At 38.3% G+C, this 18,087-nt stretch overlaps 1 protein-coding gene across 3 annotated transcripts in view; it reads left to right on the forward strand.

The window, feature by feature from the left end:
- Positions 1 to 18,087, forward strand: part of POU6F2 (POU class 6 homeobox 2) — a 331,080-nt gene that overhangs the window by 132,804 nt on the left and 180,189 nt on the right. For all 3 annotated transcript variants that reach the window (XM_048297089.1, XM_048297109.1, XM_048297101.1), the window contains exons 3-4: positions 15,301 to 15,392; positions 16,320 to 16,548. In XM_048297089.1, coding sequence (XP_048153046.1) covers positions 15,301 to 15,392; positions 16,320 to 16,548 — 321 coding nt within the window. The remainder of the gene's footprint in view (positions 1 to 15,300; positions 15,393 to 16,319; positions 16,549 to 18,087) is intronic.

The raw sequence follows: 18,087 nt of genomic DNA on the forward strand, positions 1-18,087 counted from the left end.
CTTACTATGGTGACAATGAGATCTAAAAAATTCCTACTATCACCTGGGAGCATTGCTACAGTTCTGCCAGATGAGGGTGTGGACTATGGAAAATCCTTGCCAGAAGGGTTGCTTTGGTGTATCCCCCTGTTCAGTATTCACTGCTCTAGTCTAATCTGTAGAGGATAGGAGTTTGATACAAAATTGACTGTGGAGCTGGGCTGTTTGAAACAGTCCTTGTTAGCTGGAAAGATGATGGCTGTCACTTCTGGTGTGTTCTCATGTGTTTGCCTCTGTGGTAGCACATGGGAAGGAGGAAGACTGTACAGGTCTGTCACATAAATGAGTCCTTTTCAAAAATCCTGAATGTGGGTTGTGTTTGACTTAGTTTGGGATGTGAATTCACTCCTGGCCTTTATTATCTCTGGGAAATTGTCGCTCAAGGTAAATGGAGAAGAAAAAAATTCATATTAATAGTGCTGTCAGCTGCTATTACCACATCATTAGTATTTCTTGTCATTTATTAAAAGAGTGATAATTTCTTGATATTCATTGGCATTACAGTAGTAATGTCCTGCAGTTTTGTGTTCCATCATCAGTAAAATCTATCAAATGAGTTCAGGAAAATGAATGGACGCAGAACCTGTGAATTTTCTAAAGGAGGTAGGAAAGGAGTGTTAGCCTCCAGTTTGTGCATTTGAGGACCCATGAAAAACAAGTTATTATACTTAGGCTGAGATTGTATAAATGAATCCATATCTGCTCCAGAAAAGATTGGGGATTCAGAAACCAAAAAGCCTGGTACATGAGGACCGAGAGATGATTAAGCATGCTCTGATATATGTCTTGGTATATGGCACTGCTGTCATATTTTTCCACTTTCAACTATGCCCCTTGAGAATAACACCAAACTGGAGCATATTAAAGAAACAGAGAGTTGTTTGAATTCAGGTATTGTTTAGACCAAGTCGTCTGTTAAACGGTGGGGTAGAAATGTGGTGGAAACTCTATTTGGTTCTTGGTGCAGAACAATTCAGTGAGATATGGCTTCCAAATACAAACCCTCAGTTTTGGCTCTCCTCTCCTCTCCTCTCCTCTCCTCTCCTCTCCTCTCCTCTCCTCTCCTCTCCTCTCCTCTCCTCTCCTCTCCTCTCCTCTCCTCTCCTCTCCTCTCCTCTCCTCTCCTCTCCTCTCCTCTCCTCTCCTCTCCTCTCCTCTCCTCTCCTCTCCTCTCCTCTCCTCTCCTCTCTTTAAAAATGACAACATTTTTAATTACCTGCATTATTCCCATAAATTGTATAAAATTTAAATGGCTGTCTCTGGATTTTTTTTCACCATGACTTTCAGCCTTGCTCAGAGGCAATAAAATGAGATGACACTGGGAAGAAAAGTACCTCACCAGAGCTTGTAGTTATTGTTGTTTTGAATGCTTATGCAGTTGCTCCACTGCAGTTGCTCCACTGGAGCCAGATTGATCCATTCCTCAGCAATGAGCATTATATATCGTTTCATACAGCAAATGCAATGCTTTTCTTTTAAGTTGTCCTTTCTGATGGATGTTATTATGCTGAATCTTATTGCATTATATTATAGTTCTGAAAAATTTAAGTATTTATGTCATTGGCTAGTAGAAGAGTAGAATGTGAATATGATACTGGGTGTGAAAATATTTGTCTTTGCAGGGTAGGAAAGTACTCTTGGAAGATGAGCTGCTCCTAATAGGGAAATTCTACTTACTCTTCCAGCATGAGAGGGTGAATTTTATGGTGCCTCCAGCCTCCAGGATGCCCTGATGTGTTTTAACCCCTTGTGTTATTAGCAGGATCTGTCACCATCTAGTCTGACTTCCTCCACTGTTCCCATTTTAATGAAAATTATTTTTTTATTCCTAACACAAAGTAATTATCATTAAAAAAATAGTGTTTCAAATTGCCTTATATTCTCATTTGAGATTTTTTTTTCTAAGAGCCGCCCTGCCTTTAAAAACATAAGTAATTAACCTATATATTTTTAATATTCTTGAAGCCACTGTTTCAGGGGTTTTGTCCAAGGATACTCACAAAGAGGAGGAAAGCAGCATAGAAAAAGGGGAAATTGAGCAGGAAAGAGAAGCCAACCCTTTAGAACTCTGTACTTCAAAAGGAAATGAATGAAAATTAAAACAGCACCCCCTTTACCTAGATATGAGACATAAATGTCAGTATTCTTTGCAGTGACTAAACCACTTTTTTTCCTACTCCCTGAGTTCTGTCTCCTATAGTGGGTCAGTCTGATGTTCAAGAACAGGAGCACACTCCTCATGCTGCCCAATGTTGTAGGTAGCCAGTGCTGCCATGCCTGCACTTTCCAAAGGGTGGGCCCTGCTCCTGCGGGTACAGTGTGTAGCATGCTCACACAAATCATCAGTGACTCTGCCTTGCTTGATGGTGGCCTAATATTTTGGGGAGCTATCCCTAGAAAGCCTGATACAGAAACATCAATGCCTACTAAAACCAGCAAGCACTGACAGACATGCTGCTAGATGAATTCAGATTCACCATGTTGTTCTCCATCTTCCTCTAAGTCGCTGCTCGTGGCTTAGGAGAACTGATATTTGTGCTGCTTGATCCCTTGCCTGGCACTTTGTGTGCTGCCGAGCAGCACTGCAGCACTCTCCTGATTAGCCCACTGGTATTTCAGAACAGCTGAACTACCAGAACTGCTGCTAGGTTGCACCAGCATGGAAGTATAGGTAAGGACTGTACTTTGAGACCCCAGCTGCAGTGCAGGTTCCCCTGAGAATGCACAGCATTCCTGCTTGCAGACAACTGTGATAACCTCCAGCCTCAGCATATGACACAACACAACACAACCATTATGCCATTCTGAAAGGTCAGGATGCATGCACTGTCATATAACACCCAGTGCTTAAGATCCCAAACTTTGCGAAAGTCAGAATATTTTAAGGAAACCTTCTTTAATATAAAACAGCAAGCCTGTGTCTTACTGCCACAATTTGTCTCAGTGTTGCTATATGACATAAAATGAAACTTATGGAGAAGAAAGTAACTTCCATGAAAGGAATTTTCATGCTGTTCACAACAGATATCACTTGGTATTAACTATGTGCAGCTGCCAAGCCAGATTTTTCAATACCAAACAAAATTGTGTAAACTAATAGGAAATATTTAAATTCTTATGAAGCCTTGTGAAGCCTTGCAAAGCCTTGCAACCTCTCTAAGACCTGAGTAGTACCACACTACTATCCACAGGGGTGTCTTACCCAGGAGCATAAAGAAGTGTCATGAGTGCTTCATGCTCATGTTTATTTTAGTAGACTGCTCACAAGTGTAGGTTAACAAAGAGTAGGAATGTGTTGCTACTCTCTGCTGTTTTGGGCAAACTCTGTCTGTGGTCATTTTTCAAAAAGAAAGGTTTCAGAGGATGCTGTTGTAAAACATGCACCTCCTGTGTTTCTCTGCAGGTAATCTATAGGCTGCTGGAGCCATGGAGAAAGAGTTTGCATTTGTCTTCCATCCAGTGCTTCACAGAAATCTCATCCAGAAGCCAAACAAAGAGTTAGGATATATTTCAGCAGTGAACCAAGAGAGCAGCATCAGACCAGGAAAATTTTTGTTGATAACAGATCATGTGCTCAGCTAGCTCAGGAGAATGAAAGAAAAAGATACTGTATCTATAAGTGTAAGTAAGCCTGTGGGTGTGCATTAAGGACTTAACTCAATTTGAAAAATGCTGCCCAAATTTGTTTCTACTGTGTGTAAAGTGTTTCTAAACCTCAGATGAGCCATTATATTTATCCAGCATGACATCTGTTAAAATATTTTTGAATAAGGAGCCTGTATGGAGCATACATAATAAGATAGCTTCTGTGAGCATATTTGTATTCCTGATAGATGAGAATGGCTCATTTGGAGCCCTCCCAGTTTTGCACTGTTTAGAAGGTGTGCTAGATCCCAGATGAAAACCCACAAGAAAATGTAATTAGTGGAACAAAATTTAATGCATTTGCCCCATGGCTACTTTTTACATTGCAGCACTTTTGCTGTTAATTTTTCTTCTTCGAAGTACTAAAAACAAGGGATTTTTGAGTTAGGGACCTAATCACATACAAAATCAAGCTTTCCCAGTCCTTCCATATATTTTCTTTTCTTTAAAGAATATTTTTAAAAGGACCTGATCCACTTTTCATCAAGAAAATAAAACAAACAGACTCATAAACATTGAACTTGACTTGTAATCTGGCAGAACCCAGCTAATGGAAAGACTCTGACTGAAATAGAATGGACAACTTCCTTGAATAAAGATTTGTAGAATTGTACTTCTGGTTCACCAAGTTTCAGGCCAAAGCAAATTTTACAGCCAAGTTATAAATATTTGAAAAACGTGAAGCAAAATGCTGACATAACCTTAAACACACAGGCATAAGCAGCTCAATGTTATAATCTGGCAGTTCTGTTTTGAAAATGGTAATACGATAATGTAATCCAGGACTGGAGAAATTTTAGCTAAATGTATCAATATTAAAATAATTTACTTAGACATTAATATAATCATTCACATTAGAAATCTATAGTACTCTGATGTATAGATCAAGACAGTTTCTTTCTCCCTGATTTATACCGGTGAGATATATGTTACAGTACACAATAAATAGGAACAGTATCAAATTGCTAAGGTGGTGTTTCTTCAGACTTCCGATCACTATTTACTGAACAGTATCACAAGAGCAATATATCCTTCAGAGTGTTAATATGTAACCAGAACAAACAGAGGACATAGGAAAGGTGGAGAAAAGTTAGATATATAAGCAAGAAAAAGTGAATTATTGATTTTATTGACTGGTTTGTTAACTTCTGACATTGCAATAAAGCCTTATTTATTTGTATACAGAAGACTCAATTACATAGATACATATTATTTAAACAACTGGGTTATTTACAGGAGAATTGCAGTTTCATAAATAATATAGACCTGCATTTCTCAAGCTGATGTTTACCCATTGTTACCACTTAGGGAGCTGTGGTATCCACAAATGCTCTTTGGAGGAAAGTCATTAGAATAATGTTAAGTAAAACCCCTGCTATTGTAACAATGCATGTCCAAAGTACACACTGGCACATATAAGCTGTGTTCTTCACAGTGACTGAAATACATATTATTGCATCCTGCTTTCTGACTGGAGGAAGCAGCATGCTGGCAATACTTGCCGATGCAGCCACTCCAATTGACATGCTCCTTTGGTCCAGGATTTCTCTATGCTCTGACAGCACAACAACTCTGTGCATGTGAGATTAAAAGAGCTGGTGAAGGTCCCACAGGAGATGGTTGGGCATGAGCCTAAATCTTCCTTTTGCCAGATTAACACCTGATTTTTCTTTTCCTTTATGACAGCTGTAAGGAACAGACAGTGGAAGTGTTGGCTATTTCAAACCAGCCCTGGCTGTCTTTTGCATATCCTCAAAGCTGGGCACACTAAAAGAAATTAGGAAGGCAACAGCAATCCAATTCATAAAGCACATCAGGTGTGGTAAACCATCTTTTGGCTACTGAAGGATCTGTCTTGTAGGAAAGGTGGACCCAGGGCTCTCTTTGCTCCAGGTTCTCTGTGCTCCATTTGTAGCCAGACATAAGACAGCTTCTCTGGGCACAGAAGCAACACAGCTGTGTTAGAGAGACACACAGCATGCACTTGTAGAGCACCATGTGATTGCAACTGTGTGGCTTCCATACCAAGACTGGCTTCTGTCAGTTCAGTTTGGAGTATGGACAAAGAAGTTCAAATCTGTTTGTCTGTATGTACCTTTAAATGTTATCTTTACATTTTTTAAATATATCTAGGTTCTTCCAAAGGGCTGGATGGGTCTAAGTCAGATGCCAGAGCTCATACAGAACAGTTACAGAATCTTTTCTTTAGAAGCATTTTTAGAAGGAATCAGTGATTACTTTTTGCCCAACTCCAAATTATGTTTAGTAGGCACGTACACATAGTCTGAGATCTGACATAATCCTTAAAATAAGAAAGATGACAAATGGAAGCTGATGCTGCTTTTGTGTTGTTGTGTAATGGAGTTAGAATAATGACAGGACAATAATATAATAGAATTCTGCAAAGCCCTCACTCAACTTTAAGTGGAAGTAAAATCATGGAAATTAGGAGGACAATAAAATAATGCTTTGTAAAAAGGATAAAGAAAGAGTGTTACCGAAGTCTATTAGTGACATAACACACTATGAATGCATTTAAATTAATATCATCTTTTACCAGTAGTTATTTTTCAATTACTGTAATGCTGAAAAAATAAACAGAACGATAAAATAAAAATGAAAGTGATGTAGGAAACTGATTTGTTTAAATTATGTATCTATAGAGAGAGAGGCATATGTATATATATGAAGACAAGCATTCGCATGGATTAGAAACATTATATTCCATAAAATTTAATCCTGTTAGGATGTGTCACAGTGCTCTCTTTGAAGCAAGTTGCCTGCCACTTGCTATTTTGGCAAAGCTCAGTTGTGCGTCTTCTTTTCGCTCGTTTGCTTCCTTCATGGCATGTTGTTACAAAGACGTCTTGCCATGACAAGACATTACTAACCAGGAGATCTTTCATGCAATTCAGCTGTGCTGGAATGTATGCCTCTTAAAAAAGCTTAAAAGCTTTTTTAATCCGTGCTGTACTCTTAAAACTTTCCTAGAAAACTAATCCAACATATTTATAATCCAGTGGGAGTTTGACTCATATAAAGCCAAGATCAACATGCTGCAGCAACAGTGTCCAAATGTTTGTCAACCACTTAGTTATTTCTATGCAGATCTATTTTAGGGTATTTTCAGTATAGAAAAGACTATTTTAGTGGCTGCTGCAGCATGGTTTATTATCATTGACTGGCAAATAGCTCCTCAAAACCAGACACCATGATAATGCTGGCTACTAGTTTTTTAGCTACTTTTAATATTTTTAGCTTTTGATCTGTGGAGGAGTGAAGGATTGAAGGGGTGGGAAGGGGTGCAAACCAAAAGCTCTTGCTATGTGGCTTAAACTTGGTTTAGTGATGGTAAGGCTTGACAAACTTTGTAAGACCTGGCTGGAAGACTGAATGCTTTTTAAAAACATAAAGTGTTTAGGAACTCCTGGCAAAAGCTCATTGTAAACAGCCTCTACAACCAATTTCAGACAATAATAAAGAGAAGGAAGTTAATTCAGTTCAGGATTTACAAGATCTGGAGGCATACATACCATAAGTTTCTGCAGATTCTAGCCAACACTTTCATTTGAAATAATGTCTCACCCTGCTGAGCCACTGCCATGAGAACTTGCTGCACATATCAAATGGCACCAGTTGCCTTTGAAAGGCTGTTGTATTTTTGTAGCTGGGAATTTCTGAAGATATATGTGCAGCTAAATAGGCTTAAAATGAAGACTTACCAGTTTTGGATCTAGGAGAGTGATATCCTGCATACAGAGTTGCTGCCACTGTTAAGGTTTCCTCCTGGATCTCAACTGGACTCTTACACTATGCCACTCTGTGGGATGGCTCTTTCAAGAGTCTCAATAAAGTCTGAACAGCTGAACAACCTGTAATGAGACACTTGATGGAGCTGCCCCACAGGGCTGTGTAAAGACCACAGCAGAGAGTATAAAATTGTTAAAGACACCACAGGGATGAAAGCAGTGAGCTCAGTGGCAACGGTGATAAACCACAGTTGATTTACCATACTTCCTGGTCAGATTGCTTCAGCAGGAGTTTACATATATTATGGGGTGCATTTTGCTGAAAACTGACTCTGCTGTGAGGTGCTTTTACTAGGTTTAACTGGATGCTTCCTTTTTTAACTGGATATTCTCCTCTCACCAAACTAGGTGATTTGAATTTTTAAACAGGCTCTCATAGGACTGATTGAATACTAGGTTCATCTGCTTCCCACCTTACAGCTTTTTCTTTCCAGTCCCTTGTCAAAGCTGTGAGTAGAATTTCTGTCATCAGCCACCTACTTGTGCCCTCTCTGTTGAAGTTAGTCTACCAACGTAACTTGTAAAAAGCAAAATATGTCAGACATACTATGCTTTTCTTTCACCTAAAAGCCTGAAATACTGTGCACCAGAGATCGTCCACATGTATTGCCTGGCTTTCAGTAGCCTGTAGTGCCCGCAGCTGAACACATATTAAGTAACTGTGCAGGGTTCCCCAGGCAAACAGCAATATATATCTTTATATATCTTTATATATCTTCATAATCTGGTTCATTTGGGGGAAGGGTACAGAAGTCAGCTGGGGAGGGTGAATGTTGGCAAGTTGGGCTTTTGATGGAAAGCTTGCCCTCTTCCCTATTAGGAGCAAAACCAATATGCATTGATAAACACTGTAAAAAATCATAAAGAAATCTAAGATAGCTATAAAGATGGCAAACTGTAACAGTTTCAAAAATAGATGTTCCAAAATATATGTTCTTTAACGTGCTCACTCTTTGGCATTTAGTAAACTTCCAGGGATGGAATGAAAGGAAAGTTTAATTTAGAGAAGCCTCCTGCCCTTCTTAGCTAGGGATCAGCTGCCCAACATGAAATAATAATGCATTCAACTGTCCATCTTCTGGTAAGCAACCTTTATCATCATTGCATTCACCAGCACTAACAGCAAACAGTGAGTATGAAATGTTGTATGAATTCAGAGAAGACTGATAGGGTCTTTGTGGCCTTAATATTTGTGCTAATGCATACAGTATAAAAGGAGCTAGAACTGACATTATGAAGGGTCCAACTCATAAAAAATGTATGTACCACTAACAAGGGATTTTTATGCACTGTACTTAGTGGTTGAAGAAAAGTAGAATGAGTCTATTTTGAATAAAGAACATACTTTTGCAATTATATCCCTTCACCTTTCCTGCAGTAGCAATACTTCTTTTCTCCCATGAGCTGTCTGAAGTGGAAGAATATTCATATAGGTACCAATAACAACAACAAAAAAATCACTTACAGAAAAAAGGAAAAGATGAGACCATGAAAGAGACAAAAATGAAGATGGGAAAGAAGAAAACTTAAGGCTCTTGGGAGAACTGGGATTTTGAGTTATTTGTGATTTTGTGCCTTGGTGTAGTAGATTTTTGTTAGGTAGTAAATATAACTCATGGTTGCCCAGGAGAAGTCCTCTGTAACATGAATCACTTTAATAGTCTGATTTTCGTTATAAAGAGTCATGGAGTTTTAATGTTATCAGTCCTAATCCAGAAAGATGCAGGTGCATAAATTCAAACCAATCTCTGTGCATAGGGGTAATGAGGACAGTGATTTCAGCTACTTTGTGCCTTGTAGGTGAAGAGGCTTTAGGAGGAAATATCCCCAGGTACCAGACAAAGATGGCATTCTATACTCTGCTGGCAGAATGACTTTGAGCTCTCCAGGTGATTATAGTAGTTTTGCAGTAGCAACTGCAGGGCAATTTCAGATAAGTATAAAACAGTGGTATTTTACTTACTTAAGTACTGAATGATACACTCAGTAAAGCAAATCTTCTCTATTCATACTGCTGTCTAATTCAATCCATTTTCAATGTAGGATTTTTAGCTCTTCAGTATAGGATATTGCATTGACATATATGTCAATACTGGTAAATCAATATACCATTTTGTTATCATACCACAAATATTTTCAAAGCTAAACTAGAAAGGCTTTGTACATAGGTAGGAGAAAATTAAGAATGAGAGTTATGTAAATTGACACAATCTGACATTGTGGAAGATGTGCACAGTATTTGTATTTTGTGCTGAAATGATTAAACAGTAAAATAATAACATCAACATTTCAATTTTATTAGGTTTCAGAGTTAACAGGTGCTGGTAGTAATTTTACATTGGTAGTAATACCAATGTAAAATAGAATCAGCATAAAATCTCAATTTTGTCTCCAGAAAATATTGTAAAATTTAGGTGTGTTTGTGAAATATTTTGCAACAATCTGATTACTAATGTTTTACAATGTGGTAGTTTGTGAACTCTTCCTGCCTATATGTCCAAACTCTGATGCAACAGGAAATTGAAAATAGTGAAATTAAGAGCCAAAATATGGTGGTTTGTGGCAGAATAAAGATTGTTTGGAGGGAATTTTATATTTTTTTCATTATCAGTTGAATTTTTTCTTTCAGCTATTGGATTTTGTTCACAAGATTGCTCTTGGTATAATTGCTGAAAGTTAAGGTTTCATTTAGTGAAGAGCTGAGTTACTTTAATCAGAGATGATAGACTTTCACACACCATACCTGATAATTTGAATATTATCTGTTGGTCTATTTAATTTCCTCTAAAAGGTTTTTTTCTCTTGATTATGATCTAAATGCAGCTATATATTGCTCAGACTGTTTATTTTACTAGTTTATTAGTTTTAAAAATGTAAGACTTTTTTCTCACAGGCAGTATTTTTACTTTAATGATTTAATTCTCATAGCTATATCTTTAATGTAAGTTGTCTCAGTGAGTAAGAAAAAAGTCCACTTTTGATTTCTTATCGTTATGGTTACTGAGAGATAAGTACAAGTAATTGAATGTCACATTGTGGAACTAGCTAAAGATTTAATATGAACGGTTGCTTGAAATGTGTTCTTTTATTAATGTTAATGCATTTGAAATATTTGCTTAAATCTCAGAAGAATTTACATATTCTTTTGATTACTGAAAATCTAGTATTATTGAATTTGATCTGGCTTATTTTTCAAGCATTGAGTGCTAAAGAGAGGTGGTCCAGCATGTCCCTTGTTTTGATACAAATGTGAGACATATTAAATACATTCATGAAAACCATGAGGAAGTCGTTCATACCCAGATCATCTGTTGAGACTAGTCCTGTGCTTTGGTATGAGCACTGGCTTTGTGTGAGCTTTGGTGCAGAGTTTGAGAAGAGATGAGAGGGTACATCATGCCTTTGAGCAGGCACAAGCACACATGCACAGAAGGGCCAGGGTAGAACTGGACATACAAGTTTAATGCACTCCATCATCTCTCCTGTGATGCTGTTCAGTATAGTTCCATTTTCCAGTCAGCTGCAGGTTCCTTGCAAGCATCGGAGACCAGGTGAGACAAGGGCTGCTGGGACACGCATTGCATCCAAGTGAGGGTGCTGGGGAGCATGTGCAGGTTCACCTTGTCAGAACTGCTGTACCCCTGGAGCAGCCAAGGAGTAGCAGAGCAGTTTTGTGTTTTGACCCATGCCTCCCTGAACAGTGGAACTACAGCTGAGGAGATCAGCTAAATTGTGCTTATTTGAGAATCCATACTGGAGTCTCCTTTCCCCATTAGTTGAAAAGAGGGGAATGGAGCATTCTCACCTTCAGAGGGCACTGGGAGACACTAAGAACTGAATTACCTGTTGTGTTGCTGAAAATGTGTAAGAAACAAAATAGTAGCAAACTGTGGAAAGCCTTTTATAACCAGTACATTTACAGCTGTAATTTTGTATGAGGCTTGGTGGCCTTGAGATGTGGTATTTCTTTTTTTCTTCTGACGTTTCTCTTGTTGTTTTCTCTTTTTAAAACCAGATATTGTACAACATGGCTTTTCACTTGGTTTGTGGAATTTTTTTCCTTGTTTTGATAGGGGGAGAAGGAGGTTGCCTTTGTTTTACTTAGCTTTATTTTAAATAATATTTTATTTTAAGAAGGCTATTTTACCGTGTTTACAGTGCACTTCAATTTTTTATTGTGTCATGCTCTTCCAGTCCCTTGGTGGGATGAGAGGTGAATGTATGTATTATATAATTTATAATTAATTTATGATGAATCACATATGATGAATACTGCTTATTAAATATTAAAGCCTTGTCTACAGTCATGGCAGTACTACGTCAGTGGCACTCCAGTCTGTTCATATGGTACTATTGAGCAAACTCATTGACTTAGGCTGTGTTGTCAGCACTCACTTAGTTGTAAGAGCCCTGCCTAGGCAAACAGTGTTAAGAATTGGCCCTCTTTTCAGGGTAGTAGCCCTGCCACTGCCTTCCCCCTGCCCCTTGTGCACCAGCAGATGGGGATGTAATGAGAACAGAATCTCTTCAAAACATAGTTGCAGAGAAGGTGCTGCTGGTAGTTCCCTAACCCCACAGGGATTGTTGCAAGTCCTGGTTCCTTGCTGACAGAGCTCTCACTGATAGAAGGCTGAGCAGAGTTGGAGAATAACCTAACAGGAGGTAATGGCCTGGATCTGGACAAGTGGAAAATCTAGGCTAGATTTTGACAGTCCATTTTTATTAGTGAGGACTGGAATTTGGACAGGGAATAATTTACCTGCATAGGTCGTTCCAGCATCTGAAACTAATCAACTCCCAAATAAACACAGTGAAACAGAGGGGAGAAATAGTGTAGAGGATTGTGTGCTGCCAATTTAGGGCAGTTGGTCTTAATGAAGGTATTTTTCCAAATTCATAGCAGTGAATCGCTGAAGCAGAAATAGTAGAGAAATCAGAAATAGACAGAGGTCTCTGACTCCTCTGAAATCAGGAGAATCCCGCCAGTCAGAAATATATTTTTATAAGGCAGAAGAGGAAAAGTAGCCTTCTAATGATATTTTGTGCTCTGCCTTGCCTTCCTTGGAGTATTGACCTATGTGTGTCAGTGAATGCAGCGTACAGCAAGGAAAAAATGCTGTCACTGTGTGATGCAACAGACCTTAACCCTGAAATCCTTGCTTCACTATATTTAGTGCCAGCCCAACAGGCAGATTTTCTTGTACATTTTCTTGACTCTTGAATGTCTGTTATAGCAGGTAGATTAGAAAGGGCAGGAGACATCTGAGAATTTCAGTCAGAGAATACAGGATTGATAATTTTATATAGGATCACATGAAAGTGGGTGCTGTTTTCCTGAGATGACCTCAACCTATGGGAACTAAACTAGAAGCAGCAGGCAGAGAATTTAAGCACTGAAATTAAAAAAAATTATCTGTGGTGAGTAACTGTGTGATAGGAATGTAATCTTAAGTGGTTCCAATTAGTACAATGAAAAAGGAAAGGAGTGTAATTAATTTTGGCTTGATGGTCTGTTATAACCAACTTGTGCTACATAAGGATTATGTGATCAAATATTGAAAAGTGCTTATGGTACAGATAACAGAAATCAGTGGTTCTTTGGATGGCTGCACTATGGAAAAAAGAATACTAAAACACAGGCATATTACTTCAGAACTTCTTACATATTTTCTGAGAGCTCAAGGTATAAAAACTGCAATAAAATCTAATTCTAATGAATATTTGACTTTGGTTTTGTTCTTTTCCCAAAGATTTCATAGGAAAATTTAATGACATGACAGATTAGCAGGAGCTTGTTTTAATATTAATTAAATCACACACAAAGACAAAATTCTCAGCCCTTAAAATTACGTAAACAAAATCGACTTATAAGATTTGATCTTAATGGGAACTAATATCTTCATTGGTATTGAGCCTTTGATCTAATATCACTTTATACATACAGTTGTAAAGATTAAAAAAAAAGACCATAACAGTATGTGGAAATTACCAAAGGAAAAATTATGTTTAGTAACATTGTGCTTTATTTTGTTTAGGAGAAAATCATACTGGGGAAACCCTGTCTTTAGTCTTAGGGATGGCAGCAGCACTACGATTGTTATGCATTTGAAAGAAACAGTTTTCACTGAATCTCACATATCTAGTTACATTCTTCTCTTTTCATTTAACTTGAATGAGTAAATTGCAGATAAAAAATTTAGTGACTGTGTCTCTTTTTGCATGTTGCAATTGTTGGAATCCTCACTGATTATTGTAGGTCAGCTTGTTCTCATTATTAAATGACAGTGGTCATTAAAATGGCAAACATATTTCTGTAGATCAGCAAGTTTGTATGTTTTTATTATTTCCAAATCAGATATTTCAATAGACCACTTGTAAGTATTCTCAGAGCAATGTCCATTTCTGAATTTTTGAGACCACAAAAGATATTACAAATTAATCAGATTTTCAGATTTCCGCATAATAACTCTGCACATTTATTGTTTAATCCAATTCTTAAATGCTGTTATGATTGACAACTTGCTGTAGAGATAAAAGTCAATTGAATAATATGTAGCAGTCAATTTTATTTGAACCTTAATGTGGTGAAGGTGGGTTTTTTCATATTTCCATTATTTATAAGTTATTCCCCTTGGAGAATATATAAAAGAATTTGTTTTAAATGAGCTGATAATACCCTCTTTAAAATTTATGACAGAATAGTATCCTTTTTCCTTACAGCACAAGGGTGTGCCAAGAAACTGTTTTAGAACTATCTCGCTATTCATAGGATAAACACTGGAAAAGAGCATCTTCTTAAGGTTTACTTAGAATGGAATTTCAACCACTCATCAGAAGAAGAATAACAAAACAGGAGGTATCCTACCAACCAGGAAACCTGGTGCCATTGCCAGGGTTTTCTTTATAAGAGACCACAGTACTCTTGCAGCTACATTTGATACTTGCTGTCATTCTTACAACGTCAAAATTCAATGTGGATTTGATCATGCCATCAGCACTGAAAATTTGTGAATCAGTTGAGTCCTTCACCCAGAGGAAATCGGGGATGGGGATATAGTTTTGAAAATATATTGGTACTTTCTTACAACTGATAGGATGTTTTTATTTTTTTTTCCTCCCTTTCAAATCTGTATTGCAGACTTCAGCAAAATCTAGTAGGGCTGGACTGTGTTCTGTGCTTAGCAACTCATTAGTGCCCAGCGTATAGTTCGATTGTTGGATATTGATCATCTCAATAAATGCTGGAAATCCTTGGTTTTGCAGAATTTTGCTCATCCTCCACATGCAGTTTTAAAAAACAAGCTGTCATTTGGAAGCATACCAGTTTTCAGTTTTCATAGTACCTTTTTATTGTGTATAGTAGAGCTTTTGCTGCCTCAGTAACTGACAAAAGAAAATACTTTATTCAGATAGAAAGTAAATGTGACTTGATTGTTTTTCAGATAATTTTTGCTTTCCGAAATTGCAATGGCTGATGCTCACCTATGCGTAAAAAAATGCAGTTCCCACATGCACGGAGTGCTCATGTACTGTATGTAAATTGCTGTATAATGCAACCCACATTAGCTGGGTTGATGATAGCTTCAGTTTCACTGCTGTCAGATTTCTGTAACTCTTTGAATGAGTTGGCTGGTCTGAATGAACGTTAGCATAATTTATGCAGCTGATAAGCGATTTGAGTGCTTGAGTTATTGATAAAGCACTTTAACATATCATTTTCAGCTTCATGTTATGTGACATCAGAGTAGAAGGTAATGTGGCAGTCCCCAGGCTTGATATTAAAGTCAATCTGTTCTCTGGATTTCAGAGGCCAGGGGAAACACAGTGCTGCCTGATACAAGCCCAGCAGACCAGCACCAACCCAGCCAGTCCCATCCTGCATTCCCTGTTGGGCCTCAGGTCAGTATCTTTCCATTTGACTAATCAAGATGTGCAATTTGATGAAAAATAAATAACTGTGATTGATCATCTTTGATCTGTGTAATGCAGAAAATGTGATTCTCTTTGGCTGCATTCAGTGTTACAAAAAGGGAACATGTATGTATTGTGTATATTTTAAAAGTCAAGTTTAGCAAGATTAGATTTTGTATGTTTTTCTAAAATAAAACTTAAGAAGTTTTACATATTTAGGAGGTTAAAATATTTTCATTTCTTGTGTAAATGACTTCTGAAATTAATATAATAATTTAATATTAAAGAGCTTGTGCAATTTTAATGCAGAATTATTGTCTCTGACAGTTATGTCTGTCACACAGAGCTCCTGCATTAGTAAAGGTATTTCATTATCTTTTATGCCAGATATTTATTTTCTTTAAAGCATAGTAGTATGGCACTTTATAAGACTTTAAAATATTTCCCATCTCACTTCACAATTTTATCCAAGTTCAGCCATACTCTTAAGAAGATACTCAATATTCTTCCACTTCCCAGGACAGTCTTGGTCCACAAAAATTCTGGTAGTTGTTGGTGTAGTGTTTTCTGCTGTTATCAATCAGTATACAACCAGGAATTTCTTGGAAATGTTGGCATTTAGGTACTTGTAGACCAAGTTGAGTTAGGTCTTCTTTTGCTCATAAATTATCTTTGGTGCATGTGTAATGAATTTTCCAGTCTAGATTCAGCTGGGATCACTACTATGCTATGTGACAGTTTCAGACTGTCATGTTTGTCAAACCTTTCTGTGTTGGTGAAAATGTATGCTTTAAGATACCGGAAGCAGTGCATGTCTGTAATGGCACATGAAAAGATCTCAAGCCAGAAGAGTTGTAAGTGTGTAGTACTGAGCTATACACAGTAAAATAGGTTTGTGTCTGTGGTTTCTTACAGCCACTACTGACAGCCCAACAGTTAGCCTCAGCAGTAGCAGGGGTGATGCCAGGAGGCACTCCAGCCCTGAATCAACCAATCCTTATTCCTTTCAACATGGCTGGGCAGCTGGGGGGCCAACAAGGACTCGTCCTAACTCTACCTACAGCAAATCTCACCAACATCCAAGGACTGGTAGCAGCAGCTGCAGCAGGAGGCATCATGACTTTGCCATTGCAAAATCTACAAGGTAAGTCGTTGATAATTTTTCTAACAGGTTCTTTCACCTGTTTTACACCATCTCTTTCTTTTACACTGAGCGATCTCTTTTTCAAATTAAATGTTGCTCTTCATGAATACTGACAAGTAATACCTGGATTGTTTTTGAATGCTTGGGAGATACTTAGGGGCTATTTGTCTTTATGAAAACATATTGGAGGTTGGGTCTTACATTCTATGGGTCAGTAATGTAAACCACTTGAATGACTCATTAGGTTTTTCTGTCATCAGTGATAAATGTTCTCTACTCACAGATCACTTTAAAATTTCAAATCAAAGAATAATAGAATCGTAGAATATTAAGGGTTTGGAATGGACTTCAAATATCATCTATTCCCAACCCCACCTGTCATGGGCAGGGCCACCTCCCCCTAGAACAGGTTGTGCAATGCCTTATCCAACCTGGCTTTGAACACTGCCAATGTTGGGGCATCCACAACCTCCCTGGGCAACCTGTTCCACTGTCTTATCACCCCCACAGTGAAAAATTTCTTCTTAATATCTAACCTAAATCTTCCCTCTTTCAATTTATACCCATTATTCCTTGTCCTGTCACTGCAGTTCCTGATGAGAAGTCCCTCTCCAGCTCCCCTGTAGGCCCCCTTCAGATACTGGAAGTTTGCCATGAGGTCTCCATGCAACCTTCTCTTCTCCAGGCTGAACAGCCTCAGCTTTCTCAGCCTGTGTTCATAGGGAAGGTGCTCCAATCCTCTTACAAACTTCATGGCCCTTCTCTGGACTTGCTCCAACAGTTCCAGGTCTTTCTTATGTTGGGGACACCAGAACTGTGCACAGTACTCCAGGTGGGATCTCATGTGAGCAGAGCAGAGGGGCAGAATCACCTTCTTTGACCTGATGGCCACACTCCTTGTGATGCAGCCCAGGATTTGATTGGCTTTCTGGGCTGTGAGCACACACAGCTGGCTCATGTCGAGTTTTTCATCACTTGTCAACTCCAAGTCTTTCTCCTCAGGGCTGCTCTCAATCACTTCTCTGCCCAACCCATTGGTGTGTCTGGGATTGCTGTGACCTGGATGTAGGACCTTGCGCTTTGCTTTGTTGGACTACACGAGGTTTGCTTCAGTCCACATCTCAAGCCTGTCAAGGTCCCTCTGAATGCCATTATCCCTTCCTTCCAAGCAAGTTGACTGCAACACACCACTTATTTCACCACTGCTGATTAAAGCAGCTGTATGAATAGCAACGACTAAAAATACAGTATTGCATGAAAATAACTTTTTTTTTAAACTTTTACAGTCAAATCAGAGTTTTCTCATCTGTCATCCATGCCCCAGATACATGTTTTTGTTCTTGCTGTGGGAGGTCTGCTTTATCAATAAGGTTCTGCCATCCTCTTTCAAGTTATTGAGAAAGTTGCATGACTCCAAAGTAACTAGGAAAAAGTTAATCTCTGTATGTATCCTCTCTATTGTCTGAGCTGTACCATGTTTCCAATAGTTCTACCCTGAGGGATCTGCTATGTTTTCCCTGTGGTCTAAAATCAGACTGA

The sequence above is a fragment of the Corvus hawaiiensis genome, chromosome 1 (genome assembly GCF_020740725.1).
Source record: "Corvus hawaiiensis isolate bCorHaw1 chromosome 1, bCorHaw1.pri.cur, whole genome shotgun sequence".
NCBI classification, from domain to species: Eukaryota; Metazoa; Chordata; class Aves; order Passeriformes; family Corvidae; genus Corvus; species Corvus hawaiiensis.